The 18,034-nt window shown below is 41.8% G+C and overlaps 1 protein-coding gene across 1 annotated transcript in view; it reads left to right on the top strand.

Annotated features, from left to right (window-relative positions):
* COLEC12 (collectin subfamily member 12) overlaps window positions 1-4,914 on the top strand; it is a 102,032-nt gene extending 97,118 nt beyond the window's left edge. The window contains exons 9-10 of the mRNA XM_037380557.1: window positions 6-151; window positions 1,328-4,914. Of these exons, the coding sequence (XP_037236454.1) occupies window positions 6-151; window positions 1,328-1,347 (166 nt within the window). The 3' untranslated portion in view covers window positions 1,348-4,914. The remainder of the gene's footprint in view (window positions 1-5; window positions 152-1,327) is intronic.
* Window positions 4,915-18,034: the final 13,120 nt, after the last annotated feature.

The raw sequence follows: 18,034 nt of genomic DNA, 5'->3' as shown, positions 1-18,034 counted from the left end.
GAAAGAAACTGGAAAACCGGGCAACCTGATAACTGGAGTCATGGGCATGGGCCAGGGGAAGATTGCGCTGGGCTGATCTATGCTGGGCTCTGGAATGACTTCTACTGTGAAGATGTTAACAATTTCATTTGTGAAAAAGACATGGACAAAGGTAAGCAATGTGTTTGGTTTGATTATTTCACCCTACCCATAATAAATATTCCACAGCTAGAGGGGAGGACATCCAGGCTAGATGATATGGCAGTGCCTTTTTGAGGAAGAGGGGGAATCATGCAGAGCCCTTCTACCCAGACCCAGCCCAATATGCGCTTTTCTAATACTCTGCACGATACAGATGGAGGTTTACTGCACTCAGAAAGAGCAGCCTCTTAGCTGGCTGTAGTCGTGGCATGCTCTGCATCTTGACCACCTCCTGTAGACTTTAAACATGCCTAAAATTTCAGGCATGATTTGGTATGTGCTCCATGCCCTGGCCACACTAGAAGCTATTTTTATAGACTCAGTGGCCACACAAGGGGAAAAAGCTGGCCTCGGGATGGCTCAGGGACCAGCCTTCAAAAACCAAGACAACTCTCTTTTGAGAGTTTGTGCAACAGGAGGAACTTGGTGACTGCTAAGGAGGTCTTAAAATTCCCACTGCTGCCAGATGTCCCATAGGGCTGAGAGGCCAGGTTCACAGGCCGTAAGCAACTCATCTGTTGCAGTTGGAGTGAAGGACTCATAAACTGCCAATGTGGCCCAGCAGTCACCCAGATGATTGCCTTGGGACATATCTTTCTGGTTATACAGGAATTTCTGCAATGGCAGAGGGCAGGTGGTTCACAAAGCTGCTTAGAGCCCAGGCCCACCATCACAGAGCTAGGTGGTTGTGTTCATGGTGGGGTTCTGCCTAAAACATTACCTCCTCCATACAACCTGTTTAAACGTTGCTTTGCCAAGAGTGCCTGGCTGCTCCAGTGGCAAACCTGTAAGCTGAATTTCAGTGAAGGCAGATGAAAATATCAGCTAGAGCAAAAGTAAATCCCATCCACAGAAATGCCCCCTAAACCAAAACAAAACAAAGTGCTGAACAAGCTTTCTGTGTGTAGAACTCTGTCTGGATGTCCAGAGTAAAGGACCGTGTGTAAGTAACAAAGTAATTTGCCCTTGTTTTCCTGCATACATTTTTTATTTTAGGAAAACTGCATGGTTTACAAATATTTATCCTCCAGGATCAGAATATGAGTCCACTTAATTTTTTTCCATACCTTGATCTCTGTATGTTTTCTTTTTGGAAATGCATTTAATCTTCACAGGCTCTTTGTTTTTCTTTTCTTTTATACTGTAGGGCAAATATTTGGAGTGTAATAGGCTGTGACTTTACAGATACCTACATATTATGGAAATTTACTTAAAGAAGAAGAAAATCCTGGGAGAGAGCAACATTGCCTACCAAAATTGAAAAAAACAAACAAACAACAACAACAACAAAAAAACAACCAACAGAAGCAAGCGCTGAAAACTGGTTTAAATGCATAAAGTAATTCAGCAGCAACTCCTCTCCAGCATCATGCAATTATTCAAGGCCTTTCAACTCACAGCATAGGAAATACCGTTGGACTAAATCTGTTACAAAATTTTCTTTCCAACCGTAACCACATACATAAGCAACTTGTGTCTTCTGAGAAAAGACCTTCTGTCAATCTGAGTAAGACTGTTGGTCACCCATATAGAAAAACATATAAAGTAACTGTGTAAACAGTATGTTTCATCTGTTAAAATCCCAAATGTAGGAAAATTATACAGATACACGAATATATAGATTTATATAAATATATATATATAGTCCAACTCTTATCAATAATATGGAATATACTTTTAAGAGCTTTTAAAACTTTGTATTTTTGTACAAAATATTTGCTTTTTACAATTGTTCTCTTTTTTACTGACTTTTTTTACAAATATAGTGCACAGGGGCCAAAGAAAACAATAAAGGTACTAATAATTCATTAAGGTTTGCTGTCAGGCCTAGCTCAGCTATAGAGAAATATTTTCCCAGTTAGAAATGTTTGTACTTTCCCAGATGGTTTTTCTGGTAAGTAACTTTTTAAGCAGATTTTAGATAGTGTTTGCCTTATTATATGCAGTCTGGTCTGCATGTATAACAATTGACTAAGGACTAGATACTCAGAGCTCTGATCACAGCCAGTGTTCCATCAGGGTACTATGCAAAGACCATGTTAATAAAAACTTTCCCTTCCTTCCTTCCTTCCTTCCTTCCTTCCTTCCTTCCTTCCTTCCTTCCTTCCTTCTTTGCTGCCTGCCTGCTTTTTCCACCTGCCTGCCTTCTTTCCTGTCTGCCTGCCATCCTGCCTGCCTTCGTGCCTGCCTTCTGCTCATGAGAAAACGCCACAGAAGTAAATCACCAGCTTTTAAGAATGACTTTGAAATGTTTCCATTCTTCCTTCTCACAGGGAATTCTACCCCAGTAGGTGCTAGCCATATTGCAAGTCAAGCCCAGATGAAATATTTTATGAAAACTGAAACAAAGGAGCTGCACACACTAAAATGTTTCTTTTTAAGACATTTCAAAATTTGGTGAGAAAAAATAGGCCATACTTGGAAATGTCTAATCAATTTGCATTCTCCAAAGTGCTTTGTAAATTGGCATCTCTGTTTTCTTGGACCAGTACTTCTCTCCCAAACATACTAGAAAATAAAATGTGCTGCAAAACAGAAGGCAGTGTGGCTAATGAGATGATATCATCATCCAGCCAGTTTCCTCCATGGTCCCATGAGCCGTTGTCTAGGCAGCAGTGCTGCTTATCAGGAATTTAAAAAATTAGCAACCAGTTAAAGTTCATTAGCAGAAACCCTTGTTTCAGTTCCCAGGTTTTGTGCTCTGCATGGCCACATGCTATACCACAAAGGAAGTTGTTTTGCCTTCTTGGGAAGGAGAGTTGTTTTTCCATTGCTTTCTGACCTGCCGTTTACCTTGGCCGATGCAGATAAGTTTGCTGAAATACTCCAGCTCTGTTGGAAAGAGACAAGATTTTGTACTTCAGATGTTCAAGTATTGCTTCTAATACCAACTAATAAAAGACTGCTGCTTTCCTATATCCTACATTCCCTCCAGTGTTCATTCAGGGGGGGATGGCTTTTTGATTTAAACTAATTTTCTTACTGAAAATGTGCAAAATGATGCATTTGGGAATCTTTCCTGTGGAGCATATTAGATATGAGACAGGAAAAACATGAAAATTGCATGTTTGATTAAAATTGAAAGGTTTGTGTATTGCAGCTGCAGAAACTACATGTTGAAGGCAGGGCTTTTCTTCAGTCTGGATTTCCTGACACTTTTGGCTTTTTCATCAGGTTTTGAATACAATATGATTCTGCCATACACGCTGTCATGCTGTACCTAGAAGTTGTGTGTAGATACATGCTGTAGTGTTTACATATATATTTGCACAGTGCCCGTGGAGATAATGTTAAACTGCTATTTCTGGATAACGGGGTGCAAAACTGTTACTTTGTACACCCAGAGACCCTCACAAATCCTGGTGAGTGGAGCTTCACAGAGCCACACTGAATTAGAAACACTGTTTTGAATGTTTGCTTATTTAGGTGAAATAAGCCCATTCTGAGCATCTGCCACGTTAAATGATGTTCTTCCTGCTTTTTACTGATGTGATAGACTTCTGTTGACAAAAGAAGTTAATGAGAAACCTCTGTGTAAGCCCTTAGCTGTACTGCTTCCTTACCCCAATTTCATCCTCCTCTTACTTCAGCAGTAGCAGTGGTGGTACGTATCAAGATGAGATGATCCAAAGTCATCTAGTGTCCTCCAGTCGCTCTAAAGAGATTTTCTGCACAGTGGTGATCAAGAGCTATAGCTGTGCTTACACCTGCACAAGGTTACAGAAATGGCTGTTTAGCAGGGGTAGCTGCTTAGTTCGTTGAAAACTAGCACAGCAGCTATGCTAAACTACAAGCAGTCGGATGGCCTTAGCATGGAAATAACTACTGAACTAGCACAGTTTACGGACGCACCATGTTTATGGATTAAATACTCATTTCAAAGAGAATTTCTGTACTAGATTGTAATTATCTATAATAATACTCTAATTGTCCACCTTTAACAGAGAAACAAAATGTGCCTGGGCTCAAACTCTGTTCACATTTGAAGCAAAGCATGTCGCATTAGGCAAAGCTAGCTGGAGAAGGATGCTGCAGTTGTGTTCCTGGCGTGTCCAGTCATCCTTAAAATCTGGCCTGGCTGGGCTGAGATAGACCTTCCTTGTGACCCAGTATTCCCGCAGGAGGGAAACGGAGGTGTCAAATGGCAACAAAGACAGACATCGCTGGAAGGACCAGAGGAGTGTTACAGAGCTCAGGAGCATGTCACAGAAAGGAGAGATTGGCAGGGGTGCAAGCAGGACACCAGGAAGGGCCAAGAAACTGTCATGAAAGTCAGAGTTGCCACACAGGGTCTGGAAAACATCCCCTTTAAATCTGCTTTCTGTATAGTTTGAGCGATAATGCAGGTTGTATGGAAAGCTTTAAGCGATAGGAAATTATTTTGTCCCAGCTCGAGTTTTGGCTTTCCTTCTTATGCACAAATACTGTAACTTGGCATACTGCGTGCACATTTCCATTGTCCTTTTTCTTGCTTCCCATCAAACTAAATGCAAGTTCTTATACCCTGGCAAGCACTGGGACTGTGGCAAGAAGGGGAGGGGAAGGCAGAGAGGGTGCAAAGGCATTGTGATTTACATCCAGTGCTGGATTTCTTAATGGCATTTCTGACTTGTTTCATTTATTTATTTGGAAACACCTTCAGCTGATTAGAGCTTATAAATCTCAAACTCTCATCCCTTTTGATGTCTATAAATAATACCTGCAAATGTTCCAATAAAGGAAGCACTAAGTGGAGACATGGAAGTGAATGTTGTTTACTTTGTGCATGTTAGTGTAACCAAGAGAGATGTGGAGCCAGAAGCACTTGTAGGTATTAAAAATCAAACCGTTGAAAATTATTTTCATTAAAGCCTTCCTTCTCACTTACATCATCCTAGTTCTAAGCGTGACTGTAACCATTTTATCCCTTAATTGCAGTTTTAGTGCATTGTTCTTGCAACACCTAGGTGCTAGAAACTTGGTTTTAAAGGTGTGAGCTGAACAAGACCTTTAAGGTCTTAAGAAGCAAGGACTCCCTCTTGCAATTCACTGTCCTAGCACGCAAAGCACCTCAGATGGGCCCCCAAGTGAAGGATGCTTTGAGCAGAGCAGGATCAGTCCCTAGATTAGCCATTATTGTATCTAGCTTAAATCGGCTGTTTATATGGCTAATCTGATCTTGCTGATTCTCTCATATGGCTGACCTCCTCTTTTAATTTTCTGTTCCTGGCAATAGCTCCTGTTTTTACCAAGTAGCAGGAACTAGAACTCTGATCACTGGCTGTCAGAGGAAACCACTCAGCGATGCGATGCGTAGGGGAAAGGCAGCCAAGTCGATTCACGTGTGAGAAAACAAAACCACTTTTCCCCAGTGTAGCTTCCTTGGTTAAAAGCACAGAGGTTCACACAGATGTAGCATCCAAAGGGAACAAAATGTCTCCAGCCCCAGCGTCCAGACTTGCTTTGATTTTTCCCTCACACTTCTGCGGATGTCTCTGTGTGCCCTGGAGGTGTTTGCTCCTCTGTGAACACCCTGCCCCTGGAGCAGGCTCTGCGCTGCTGCATGCGGGCGTCAGAGCTCACAGGGGTGCAGGAAGGCAGTGGGACAGCCGCCTATGCCTGGCACTCCCCAACACTGGGACACCCTGCTTTTCCCAGGGCCTGGGCAGGAGTGGGAGAAGGAGGCTCCCGGTGCTTACCCACACTCACTTAGAGGTAGTTTGTGTATCTATAGGTAGGAAAGCACACTGCCTTATGGACAAAACCCTTGTTCCCCAGAAACCGGGCCTTCCTAAAACCAAAATCAATTTGTTCATTCACTGTTTCCACATCATTTTTTCCATGCTGTTTAGTGAAAAGGAAAAAAAATCAAAACACTTGGCTAAAACATTTTTGAAAGTTCTCATGTGTTTTCTTTCTTACGATGGAATACGTTTGTTTTTTCTTTCCATCTGGCTCAGAGATGAAAAAAACATTCTTTGATTTCTTTTTCAAAATAAACTCAGTGTAATGCTCCAAAATTTGCGTAATTTTTTTTTTTATCATACCAGTACAATAAAAGCAAATCACTATGTAAATAATGCTCTTTTTAGAGAAGACCATGCGTGCTGTGAGGATTTTCTTACCCAAAGGGCTTCCCAGAGGCATGTCAGTATTGTAAGCCCCATCTTGTGACTGGAGAAAAAAGGAAATTTTCAAGAATATAATTAATTTTGATGTCTCAGTTTGGCAGATTTTGGTTTTATATGTTAGGAAGGAAATTTTTAGAGGTCATTTTTTTGAATGAAACCAACGTCGACATAAAGCAAATTAGTTTTCGTAAACCTCAGCGAAGGGAGCAGACTTCTCAATGCCGAATTAAACACAATGGTGTCTCCCCCACATCACCATGCGTATGGGAGGCGGCCCCTTCTGCTGCTGTTTTGAAGAGCAGAGCTCAGTGTGATCACAGCAGAGCAACATCAGCCTGGTAGAGAGCAATGTCTTCTGTGGGTAAGAGTTAACAAATGACACTAAATTACCAAGAGGCTCCTTGATCTGAGGGAAGAAGGGTAAAGGACTAAGACCATTGACTCCTCTGCAGCCCAACTTCAATAGGTCTTCCAAAAAAGTACCAAGTTCTACTTTAAAAATAATTAGGGGGTTCTTTGCCCCTTTATTAATTTTGGCTGCTCTTCAAAAACTTTATTAAGAATCATCTTTTAATAACCAGCGTGAATGCAATTATGTCCAGTTTAGACACATTTGTTCTCATTCCAGTGCTGCCCTTTAATTTAAATAGCATCTCTCCTGGGACTGTCAAGCAATTGTAGTGGTCAGTGTGGAGCCATTCATCTGGAGATGCAGTAAGGGATGGTTGGGAACAAACAACGGGAAGCCCTTACAACAGCGCCTGGCTTTGGTCCCATCGTCCAGCCCCACAAGGGATTATCTGAGGACATGCTGGGCTTCTTGCTGAGTGGTGGAAGTTTCTGTACTCTTGTTAGTACTGCTAGAGGATAGGGAGCAAAAAAATGGGTATAGAGGATGGTTTCCTGCTGAATTAAGAGTAGGTTACAAGTGCTTAGCTTTTTATAAGGTAGTGCCATTTTTTTTAAGGCATTTCAGAAATCAGTCTGTAGGTCTGAGTTTAAGCACACTTATTCTGGCTTTACACCAGAGCAGAATCTAACTGCAGGTCAGACCTAGGCCCTTTATCTTCACGAGATTAAAATCTCCCATTCAGAGATTAGCATGTGACTTCTTTTTCTGATCTATCTGTCCTGCCAAGACACAATTCCACAGCTCAGGCATTGGTGTGGTTCCAGGCTCTGAAAATTGCTTCCAAACTCCCCGCATTTGCAGTTGTACTCCTGCCAGCTTTGCCAGAGGTCCTGCTGGTGGAAGCTGCAAGTCTGAAATGTGACTTTGGAAGAAGTTTGTTCGGGAATCCCTCTCATTCAGAAGTCTGGGCATATTGCAAAGATGACATTTTCTTAATTCCAGCTCTATTACCCGCACTCATATAAAACAGATGATGAATTATTTTTCTGAATGGCAACAGTGTATTTTTGTCCACCTTTTTTTAATGTCAAAATAAAAGTCTAGAAGTGGAAATCAGACAAAACATCCCTTGGCATTGCAGTATCCCACTGCAGCAGGCAAATAATATTCCTGGATTAATGCCTGTGAGAACGGCATGAACTGATATTTGAACAGCAGACAGCTTGTCATCTGCTTGTGGAAGCAAACAACTGCAGGTACAGCCTTCTTGCTGATCCTTCTTCTGATGGGCAGGTGGAACCCTGCAGTGTTTCAAAGAAACTGGGAGACAAAGAGAGAGGAAAGGTAAAGAGAGAAGAGTTGAGGACAGAAAGGGAGCAGAGAGAAAGGGAAAGGGATAGGGAAGAGAAAAGAAATAGATGGAGAATGACTGAGGAGGAAAATCAACACTGATGTTCTCATCATGGTTTCTAGTAAGATCAACCACAAAGGAGCTCTCTTCTCAGAAACAATATAACAGGGCACTGTCGTGGTTCTCATAATTCCCATTCTTGGTTGTGAAAAGACTACCTCCTTGCCTTGTGAGAAAAGCATGCCGTTCAGTCGGTGCCTGAAGTCATGTACTACTTTCCCAGCACAAACAAAAATTCCTGGTGGCTCCAAGTCTCCAGGGAGCTGGGTTGGGGCTTTTGTTTTGGTGGTTAGTTGGTTTTCGCTACGTGTCCTTTTCCTCCTACACAAGTTTTGAAACACGGAATGTTTTCTACTTTTATTAGAAGTACAGAGCTGTATCAGAAGTACAGAGCTCAACTCTGGAAGAAAGATTAAAGCAAGAACATACAGCAGATCTCCAAGCAATGAAACAATGTCTGCAGTGGGAAATAGGTCCACACCAGTATTTGGACTCGTAACTCCTATTTCCGTACTAAACTGTCATTGGTATCTGCATTGAACAGGTGCACTTTATGAACAGTCAAACATGCATCTTTAATAATTGTAATAAACAGCAGAAATGTACAGATGTTGAAAAAGAGGAATTATTAAAACAAAAAGGAGGTAGTTCAGTTTTTAAAAAAGACATAGAATTTGAAAAAAGATTGTTGAATTTGAACACCAGAGACTGTTCAATGTCAAATACCCAAGTGCTTGAATTGGTTTTAAAGGTGGCATTTTTGAATGAGCGCTCACTGGCTTTCCCCAGTTTTTAACTTTAAGGGGCAAAACTTGGAGCCTCCAGTGGACTCTCAACAGTCACCACTTGGTGATTTCAAGGAAAAAAAAATAATTTCAAAGGTAGATCAGATCTCTGTACCTGTTTTATCCAGATTAGCCATGTTAGGAGTAGGAAACTGATCCAAAGTCCGGGTCAGGGCTCTTTACTAGCTGAAAACAACTCTCTCCTCCTGTGTTTTGCAACGTTAGATAAGGAAGAACACTTCTAAACATAGTTTCACTGAAGTATTACTGACAGCACTTTATTTCTTTAGCAGACATCACCACGAGGTCTCCCAGTCTGCGTCTATCTCCTGGCATTTTACATATGAGAAAAGTCTAAAAATTAAATAAAAGAAGAAAAAACACAGGCAGAACAGCTGATGTTCTACCCAGACAAAGCTTTGAATGAAAGCCATTATGATGGGGCAGACTGCAATTGAAAATCCATTTACATTTTCAAGTCTGATTCCAACTGTAAATCTCAGGTTATATACATGACAGATTAAAAGACTCTGGCCCCACTACACTTCTCCCTGGCAAGAGAAAAACCATCTGCACAGCATCACTCATGGTTGCTTCAACCCTGTAGGTACACATTTTTAAAGGACAGAGTGGAATGTTTTTTCATTTCCTTTCCCTTCATTTTCACATGCAGCAAAATCACACGCATGGCATTTTCCCCAACTCTATGGTAGTTGGCACACTGGCTAAGGAGATCAGTGTGTGTTTTGATTTGCTATTTTCCCTCGATTTGAGGAGCTACTGCACTATTTCCTTTGTAATCACACTAGCCAGGGTAAAAAACCTGTACGAATATATGGCTGTGAAACCAGGCAATAAAGCCAGGAACACTGCTCTTTTTCCAAGCACAGAAAGAGTCAAAAAGAGCTTACACCATGTAACAGGCTGCACAAACTCATCTGCAGCTGTCTCCCCCAGCACTCTGGGCCCCGTGCTCCTCACACCATGGGTAAGAGATGAGGGGTGACAGTCCTTCCATGTGGAGAGCCAAGAACAAGCTTCCTGGAGTCCCAGCAAGCCTTGTTTTGACAGTTTAACCTCCGGCTGAGAAGTACATGGCTCTTGCACCACAGCTATTGAAGAGGAGCTCCCCCACCATGGCTGGTGCTGCAGCCACAGGTATTTCCATACCCAGAGACCCCAGAGAGCACTGGGCCAGCTATTACCCAGTTTGCACGGTTCAGCCCTAATTTTTTAAGATATTAAGAGGAAGATGGAGAAACCAGGTAAAGGATCTGAAGTTCTGCTGCAAAAAAAACCCCAACAAGACCTAGAACAGGTTAATTCTTAGATCATCAGGTAAAATATGTGACAAGTAGAACTTAAGGAAAATATATTATTTGCTGTTATTTATTATTGGTGTGATCAGGACTGTACAGGCACTAGAAAGGAGCACACACCATGCACTTCTCCGCCATGTGAGACGACATATTTGAGGGGTCACAAAGTGCAGTACCCATGGGAAGGCAGAATCAGACCAATTGCTTTTGTTCAAAAGAGATCACTGCCTAAGAAAACAAACGCAGAGAGTAAGGGATTTATTTAGGGACTTACTCATAGGTGCTTTGTGCTCAGGGCCATCTTCTTCCACTGCCAAGGGTATGGTCTCAGGCTGTGTCATGTATGCCACCCTTGTGTGAACATGTCAGCTACCCCACAGCATGCAGTACCTGTGGTTAGGTGACATCAGAGAGTGCTTGGCAAACATACCACTAATGCCACACAGCACCACAGAGAACCTTGGCCTGATTTAGTTTGGTTCATATGATAATAAGAGTATAATGGCATAAACAGATTAAATTCTAGAGCATGAAGAGAGTGTACTTGAAAAGTATTAATTGAAACATCAGCTGAAGGACTTTCAAGTTGGCTTCTAACTCTGCAATTTATATAGCAGGCCAAATTATGTCATTTACATACCAACCAGAGAAGGAAGAAAAAAAAACTTATTTAAGTTTCCTATTTAGGAAAGAGCACTGTGATGAGTGTAACACTTCAGCTCTTGAGTTTAATGGAGAAGCAGTTGGTTTTAGTCGTGCTTATACTGTGGTTGTGAGTGACTGTGAGTGTCACCATGCAGCAGTACCAGAAAAATGACTGGTAAAAAGTGCTCCAGAGTCTTAAAAAGTGCTATGGGGTGAGCAGGGAAAGCTTCTTTCTTCTTATGGGGAAGAAGAAAAAAGAGAGGATTTAGAATTATATTAATTTCACTAGCAAATTGAAAGACCACATTACTGTTGTAACTAGAGGGATGTACATGGAAGGAAAAGCAACCAGACTTACACTCAACAGACCCACTCCTAGGCCATCCTTTCTTGACGAACCAACTTAACAGGGAGGACAGGGCGTCCTGAACAGGCAAGAGTCACATTCAAAAAATTAAAGGCACTTGTGGTATTTAAGGGTATTACTAAGGCCAATTCAGACTGAGCTCGCTGAAGGCAGTATGGCCACTCTGAAGCCTACATTGCACTTTGTAGGTCAAACAGCCATGGCTGCCATGGGAAACAAAATTTGCCAAGAATATTGGCTTCTTTTGTCTTGTTTAGTGACCTTTTACTTTCTTCCAAACTAGTGTAGAATAAACTTGCACTAAACCATATGCTTTAATAAAACAAAGTATTGATTTTAAAATAGACTGTACCATGCCTAACCAGGAATTACTGAATGCCGTTGCAGTTTAAGCAGCAGAAGCTAGAGATATGTTTTTCACCTTTCAGGAAATCAGGTGGAATTTGTGTGTTTTAAAAACTCTGTAGCCTGACAACAGAAGATTTACCCAGAAGATGTCCATCCCTCTACTGCACAGATTCTCTGCAAACATAGTCTCTAGGGTCCTTTCTCTAGGGGAATCAACCAGATTGAGTCCCATCTTGTACTGCTGTCATGCAAGATTTCCATGTGCTGCAGTCTATCACAAAAACAGTTCATTTTTCTTCCCAGCTTATCAGATATTTTATATTTTTTTTACTAAATTAAACAGCAGTTTGCTGTCATAATTAAAGCCTAAGCCTGTCAGAGCTGTAGGAGACACAGTACTACTATCAATTTTCTGGATGACATTTGGCAAAGATTTGAAGGCCCAGTGTGGTAAATCACTTAAATTTGTGCTTGGCTTTAAACAGATCACTGGTGTCATTGTTCAGTGTCTAAATGACTCTTCACCCCTGCTTCTCTCACTATTCATCACAGATGCTGATGAAATTTGTCAGCCAAAGAAAGGTTTTGTGAGTATTCTCACACCTGCAAAATACTTTGAGAAGTTGGCAGTAAGATGGACTAGAAATATAAACACCCAGAAAATTCCACTAGTTCACCAGATATTTGTAATCAACTAACTCAAACTACCCTTTGCCTCATTTACCAAACAAACAACAGCTGACCAAACCAACTACAGCTTCGCCTTAAATAAGCTAATGAATAAAAAGCCTACCCTGAGTAGGCAGACAGAAGTTACAGGGCTGGGTTGAGGAGATGGACCTGTGAAAATGGGGGCACAGGAGCAGTGAGGCATGGCAATGTTGACTAGCTGCAAACAGTATCACTGCTACTACAGGAAGGATGATCTCCTCACCAGCATCTCTTGAGTTTCCCTGGGCCAAGTGCTCCCTGCTCAAAAAGCTGGGGTAAGATTTGTGTGTACTGTTTGCTCTGCTTCAGATGGCCTTTCTTGCCATGTGCTTCTCCTTGATTTACACTTTTCTCATGTGAAGGAGACAGAGGTTTTAAAAAAAATCTTTAGATCCAGACCTGAGGCAAGAATGTGGCCCTTGTGGCTGCTGCTTACTAATCCTGCTTTAAAGAAATTAGTGAGAAAGATATTTTTCACTTTTTTCAGTGGGCTGACTTTGTGTGTTTGGCAGCTCTTTGCATGTATTTCTCTATGTAATGAGCTCCCCATTTTCTTTCCATCCCTGGAAGTGTTCAAGGCCAGGTTGGATAGGGCTTTGAGCAACCTAGTCTAGTGGAAGGTGTCCCTGCCCATGGCAGGGGGGTTGGAATTAGATGGTCCAAAAAAACCTTAAGGTCCCTTCCAACCCAAACCATTCTATGCTTTTCCTACCTACTCTAATGTGAGAGAAAACCAGCTTGAATACAAGGAGACAGTGTGCCGCAGTGATTTACATTGGCAGTTAGAGTCAAAGGCAAGTAAGAAAGTAAAATTACTTCCAGTCCCCCCCAAACTTGTTCTTCCCCCCCAGGAGCACTCCTGTGTGTAGTGATGACTGTTCTCCTTCAGCTACTTAACCAGTTCCCAGGTCCAGCAAAGCACAGGAACTTGTCTAGGCATTTTTCTTTGGAGCAACCTGCATGTTTCAGATGGCACTTGAATGTTTGCTGGTTTGCTTCAGACTTCTCGTTGCAGACTTTAACTTTTCAGCTTCCTCAACCTATTTCTGAGCAAAGCAAAAACTTCAGACTCTATTATTTAGTGGCCTGGTGAAACCTTGTTCCTGAATTGCTTTTACAAATTTGTTGCTACCACAGCCCTGAGCACAAGCTCGGACAACTGGTTTAAAATCTGAAACTATAGCTCAGTGTCAGAGATACTGCATACAAACACTCTCATTTTAATTACACAATCATGAAATTCCTCAACAATAAAAAATCTAGTGTCTAGTAACTATGCCAAAACATTAGAGTAGTTAATTTAAGTCTCATTATGAAGTAAGACCCCAGTACCAAATGTTGTGAGGAAACTGAAATTGTGAATAATATGATTGTGAACACACAAAGAATCCAGACTTGTGAGAGTCTGGGGAACCACCCAACCAAAGGGAGGAATTATGGTGACGCTCCAGGTACTACAGTGCTAGCTGTATCTCCTGATGCATGCAGTTTGCCCTCGGTTTATAGGAGAAATTCTCTGTCTCGAGACCATGGCCATGTCCCAGAAAAAGTGAGTAGGCTGATCAGATTTTTCTTTAGTCTTGTAAGAAGCATCTAAAGCGAGCAGGCATCTGGAAGAGCGGCAGATCTGAGATTATCTTGAGCAGGTCAGTTCAGCCATTATTCCTGGGGTGCGGCCTGAAGGAAGGGTGAGTGTGTGCAATGAATGAAAACAGCACCCTGCCAGTACACTGGCCTGCTCTTGGGAACATGGCACGTGAGAAATAGGGGAGATCATTAAGTTATAGCTGTCATTCACATCCATTCCACTTAAATTATGGGACTTAACTGAGTGCCTAAGAGAGAAGTCTACTTGCCTTAAGCTCTCTACAAGGACAACACAGCACTGCAGCATCACTCATCCTACCTAAAACCTGAATCGCCCTTGGTTTTATCAGAAGAGCTGCTCAGGAAGGCTGGGCTCCTCACCTAGGCTTCACAGACAGCCAGGATCTGGGCTTGCTGAAGGAACAGAGCTTACTATGAGATATGTAAGTGAATACAAATTAGTAGGTCCTTACCCCTCACCTTCTTTCTTCTCAGTGTGTCTGAGCCTGCCATTCCCACATCTTTTGTAGGAGTGGTGCTCAAGTGCTTCAAGGCTTTTCTTCTAGGAGGGACCCCAGAAGAAAACAGCCTGTTGGCCACGGCCCCCAGTGATGATTAGGGAGATCTTTCAAGCAGTCTTGCAGACAGAGGGAGCTCTGCTATCAACCAATGCCATTTGTGCTATCAACCACAATTTTGCCATTGTAGGTATTAGTGCTCTCTTTGGTCATTTATTGTCACGTAGCCTGATTCACCTGCTGGGAGACTGGGGAAGACTTGCCATAAGAGTCCCGGGAACCTGCTCACCACATGTCGTGGTCGTATGGAGTATGAGGAGCTGGGTTCCATCATCATAGTGAGTTACACCATGGTGATAACACTTGTCGTTCTGGGCCTGTACTGTCATCTTACAGCTAGAGAAACAGCTCACTTTGGTGAAGCTCAGGAAATAATACGTGAGTGCATGTGAGAGTAAACAGCTTTGTTTGCTACTAATGCAGTGTTAAAGACAGCAGGTCTCTTCATGAGCTTTTTCCAGTACTGTATGACATGTGAGGCTGCCTGGAAAAAGACTGCTCCTGCTAGCAACAAGCATTTGGAGATAACTGACAAAAATGTAAACACTGTGCTGATTCCAAGTCTGTTCAGATGTTTTGATTGAACAATACTTCCAGATGCTTTTCCATACTTCAGTAGGTGAACTGTGCTTTAGTAGTTAGACAGTTGCATTAAGACAACGTTCAAAACCAGAAATCCTCTGGGGCATTTATTTCATGGGGAGGCATATTGATGTTGCAGGGATTTTAAAGTGATTGAATTCTCTAAAGCAATAAGAGTGACTAATTTCCCTTTCAATGAATCCACATATGCTCAGCTTTCACATTTTGAAATGCAGCCAAAGTGACATTCTTTCAGATTTTAAGTTGATATAAATAAAGTATAACAGAGCACCCCAATAGCAAAGTTTATCAATGACACATGCCTTAGTTAGAATTTACACATGGATACAGCTGGATTTTCCACTTTGTCTTCAGCTGGCTCTTAAAGAATGTCATCAGTTGTTGTAAGCTGGCAGTTTCCAGCCACAATCCATCTGAGAGGGTGACACAAGACCCCCATGCACAAATGATCTAGAATGACGTTTAGAGAGCAGCAGACTGAGGTGAAACACAGGTCCACAAAGTGCAAGGTACTTTACAAACCTCCATTTGGGCATGGAGAACTTACGCTTTTTTACAATATCAAAAAAACCCAGATAAAGTAGAAAGGGATATACTAGTGAAGTGAGCCAGGAGATGTGACAGTTTGCTAATTCCCCTTCTGGCCCTCCCTGTGGGATTTTTTTTTTTTGTATCTTAATAAAATTTTAACCTGTAGACCTTGTAAGCTATTTTAACATATTTAACTGAATTCCACTACAGTTTTTAAAATCATGTTTTTCCATTCCTCCTTTTCTTCATTCTTTGTTGAGGAAAATCAACACATGAGAGCAGCACATAGTGATGATGCAGCACCTAAACTACAAGATCCTAGACTGTGTCTTGTGCTGCAGCACAGGAGAGGTCAGCAGCTGACAGAGCAACAACTTCTGATCTAAAGAATTTGCCCAGATAGTTTTCCTTGGTTTTGGGAGATTTTTGGATTAATTCCTGCTATACAGCCTCAGCAGGGCTTTTCCAGATTGTATTTCTGTAGCTTGAACTACAGGAGTTGATTCCTTCTTTTCCTCTTGCCTATGCATGTAGCAGTGAGAGGTTATTTGGACTGGACTAAACACCAGTTAGGGATCGTTTCCTGATTAACCAAGCCTACCCCCACCCCTCCCCAAGCTATTTGACAGCCAAAGGATAAAAGTTTCCAGCATGGTGGATTTCTTCCATTTCAGGGCAAAGCAGGCTGAATGTCTGAGCTAAGATGGGCTCTCCCTGCCTTGAGCTTCTCTTTTATTCCTCCAAGGGCTCCTTCTCTCCCTCTCCACTGAGGCCAGGCTCACCCTCCAGGTCTTCATGGCTCTGACTCCTTCTTGCATCTTACTACTCCCACTCCCTTTGCCAATATCTTTAAGGGTTTCTCACTTTCCTGTCGTCTTCCATCCCACCCCAAGCCTGGAGTTCTGAGCAGCTGTGTTCTCTCACTTCGAATTCATCCTCAAAGAAAAGCTAATTTGCAAAAGCTTATGATCGGCATTAGTTGCCTACCTCTGCCATCTGGTTTTGTATTTTTTTATGTGTATGTTTGAACTAGACTTCAAGTTGTTTGGGGCAGAGCTATATTTTACTTGAATATTGACAAGGAAGGTCAAAAAAAGGATGACAAGGAGGAAGGAATGAGCTTTGGTAGTGCAATCTACAGGAACTGAATCTGCAAAAATTGTATCATTTTTCAGCAGCATAATCACAAAACGACAGCATACTTCAGAATTCATACCAATGGCAGATGTCCCAGGCACTTGGGGGATAGAAACATAGGTACATGGTACAGAAAATGCCTTCCTGCATTCTTTAATAACTAAGCCTGACATTATAAAGCACTCATGAATAAATTAAAGAGGTTCCATATCAGAGTATGCTCAAAATGAGAGGTATGTTGCAAGGAAATTCTAGATTAAAAAATGTCATAGAATCATAGAATGGTTTGGGTTGGAAGGGACCTTAAAGATCATCTAGTTCCACCTCCCTGCCATGGGCGGGGACACCTTCCACTAGACCAGGTTGCTCAAAGCCTCATCCAGCCTTGGCCTTGAACACTTCCAGGGATGGGGCATCCACAGCTTCTTTGGGCAACCTGTCCCAGGGTCTCACCACACTCACAGTAAAGAATTTCTTTCTAATATCTAATCTAAACCTACCATCTTTCAGTTTAAAGCCGTTTCCTCCTGTCCTATCACTACATGCCCAGGATACAGGTGGCTTTCTGGGCTGCAAACACATTGCCAGCTCATGTTGAGCTTCTCGTCAACTAATCCAAGCTTTCTGCTGAACTCACAGTTCCAAGAAATCCAAGAAATATTACTGACTGAGGGAAGGAGCTGCTGATAGCATGATTATTGTGAATAGCAGACAAATGTGTGACACCCTGCTTTTGAAAAAAAGCCAGATTCCTCTAGTATTAATGGCACATTGATAGGAATTTTAGTAAATTCTTTTGGCAACAAAAATGGCACATGTTCTTTGCACTGGGATAAAACAATATATGGTAACTGATTTCACAAACTGATACTAATGACACCCAGATCTTGATGATAAATACAAAAGAGTAATTTGAAGGTAGCTAATAATACTATTTGAAAACACTTAATGGACTTTTATTTCTGTGGAATATTAATATTTATGTACAAAAATTGTGTATGTTGATAACTATGATGACAATAAACCATATAGAAATAGTACAAAATTTTAGACACAGGCCAAAAAAATAGTCCTTTTTCCTAGCTTGCCATGTAGAATTAATGATGAAAAAGGGAGTAATTCAGCTCCTGGGTTTTGGGCCGTTGCAGGTATCTAGCCACAGTGTGTTGTCTGATAATCTCTTGTTAGAATAGTACAGTTTGTTTGGCTCAATGTAGATGACGACAATGGATTCTAGTCTGGGCAGAATCAGCCCATGAGTGCCTTTAGCATGCTGCAAAAGCATACTCCATGCTCTCAGCTTCCACTGACTCACATTTTTATTCTACTCTGTCAAAACCCTGGTCTTGATCATCAAAGCCATTAGTGGG

This window comes from Falco rusticolus, chromosome 3 (assembly GCF_015220075.1).
Source record: "Falco rusticolus isolate bFalRus1 chromosome 3, bFalRus1.pri, whole genome shotgun sequence".
Classification (NCBI taxonomy): domain Eukaryota; kingdom Metazoa; phylum Chordata; class Aves; order Falconiformes; family Falconidae; genus Falco; species Falco rusticolus.
The sequence above is the reverse complement of the archived record's forward strand: the minus strand, read 5'-3'. Positions and strand labels throughout refer to the sequence as shown.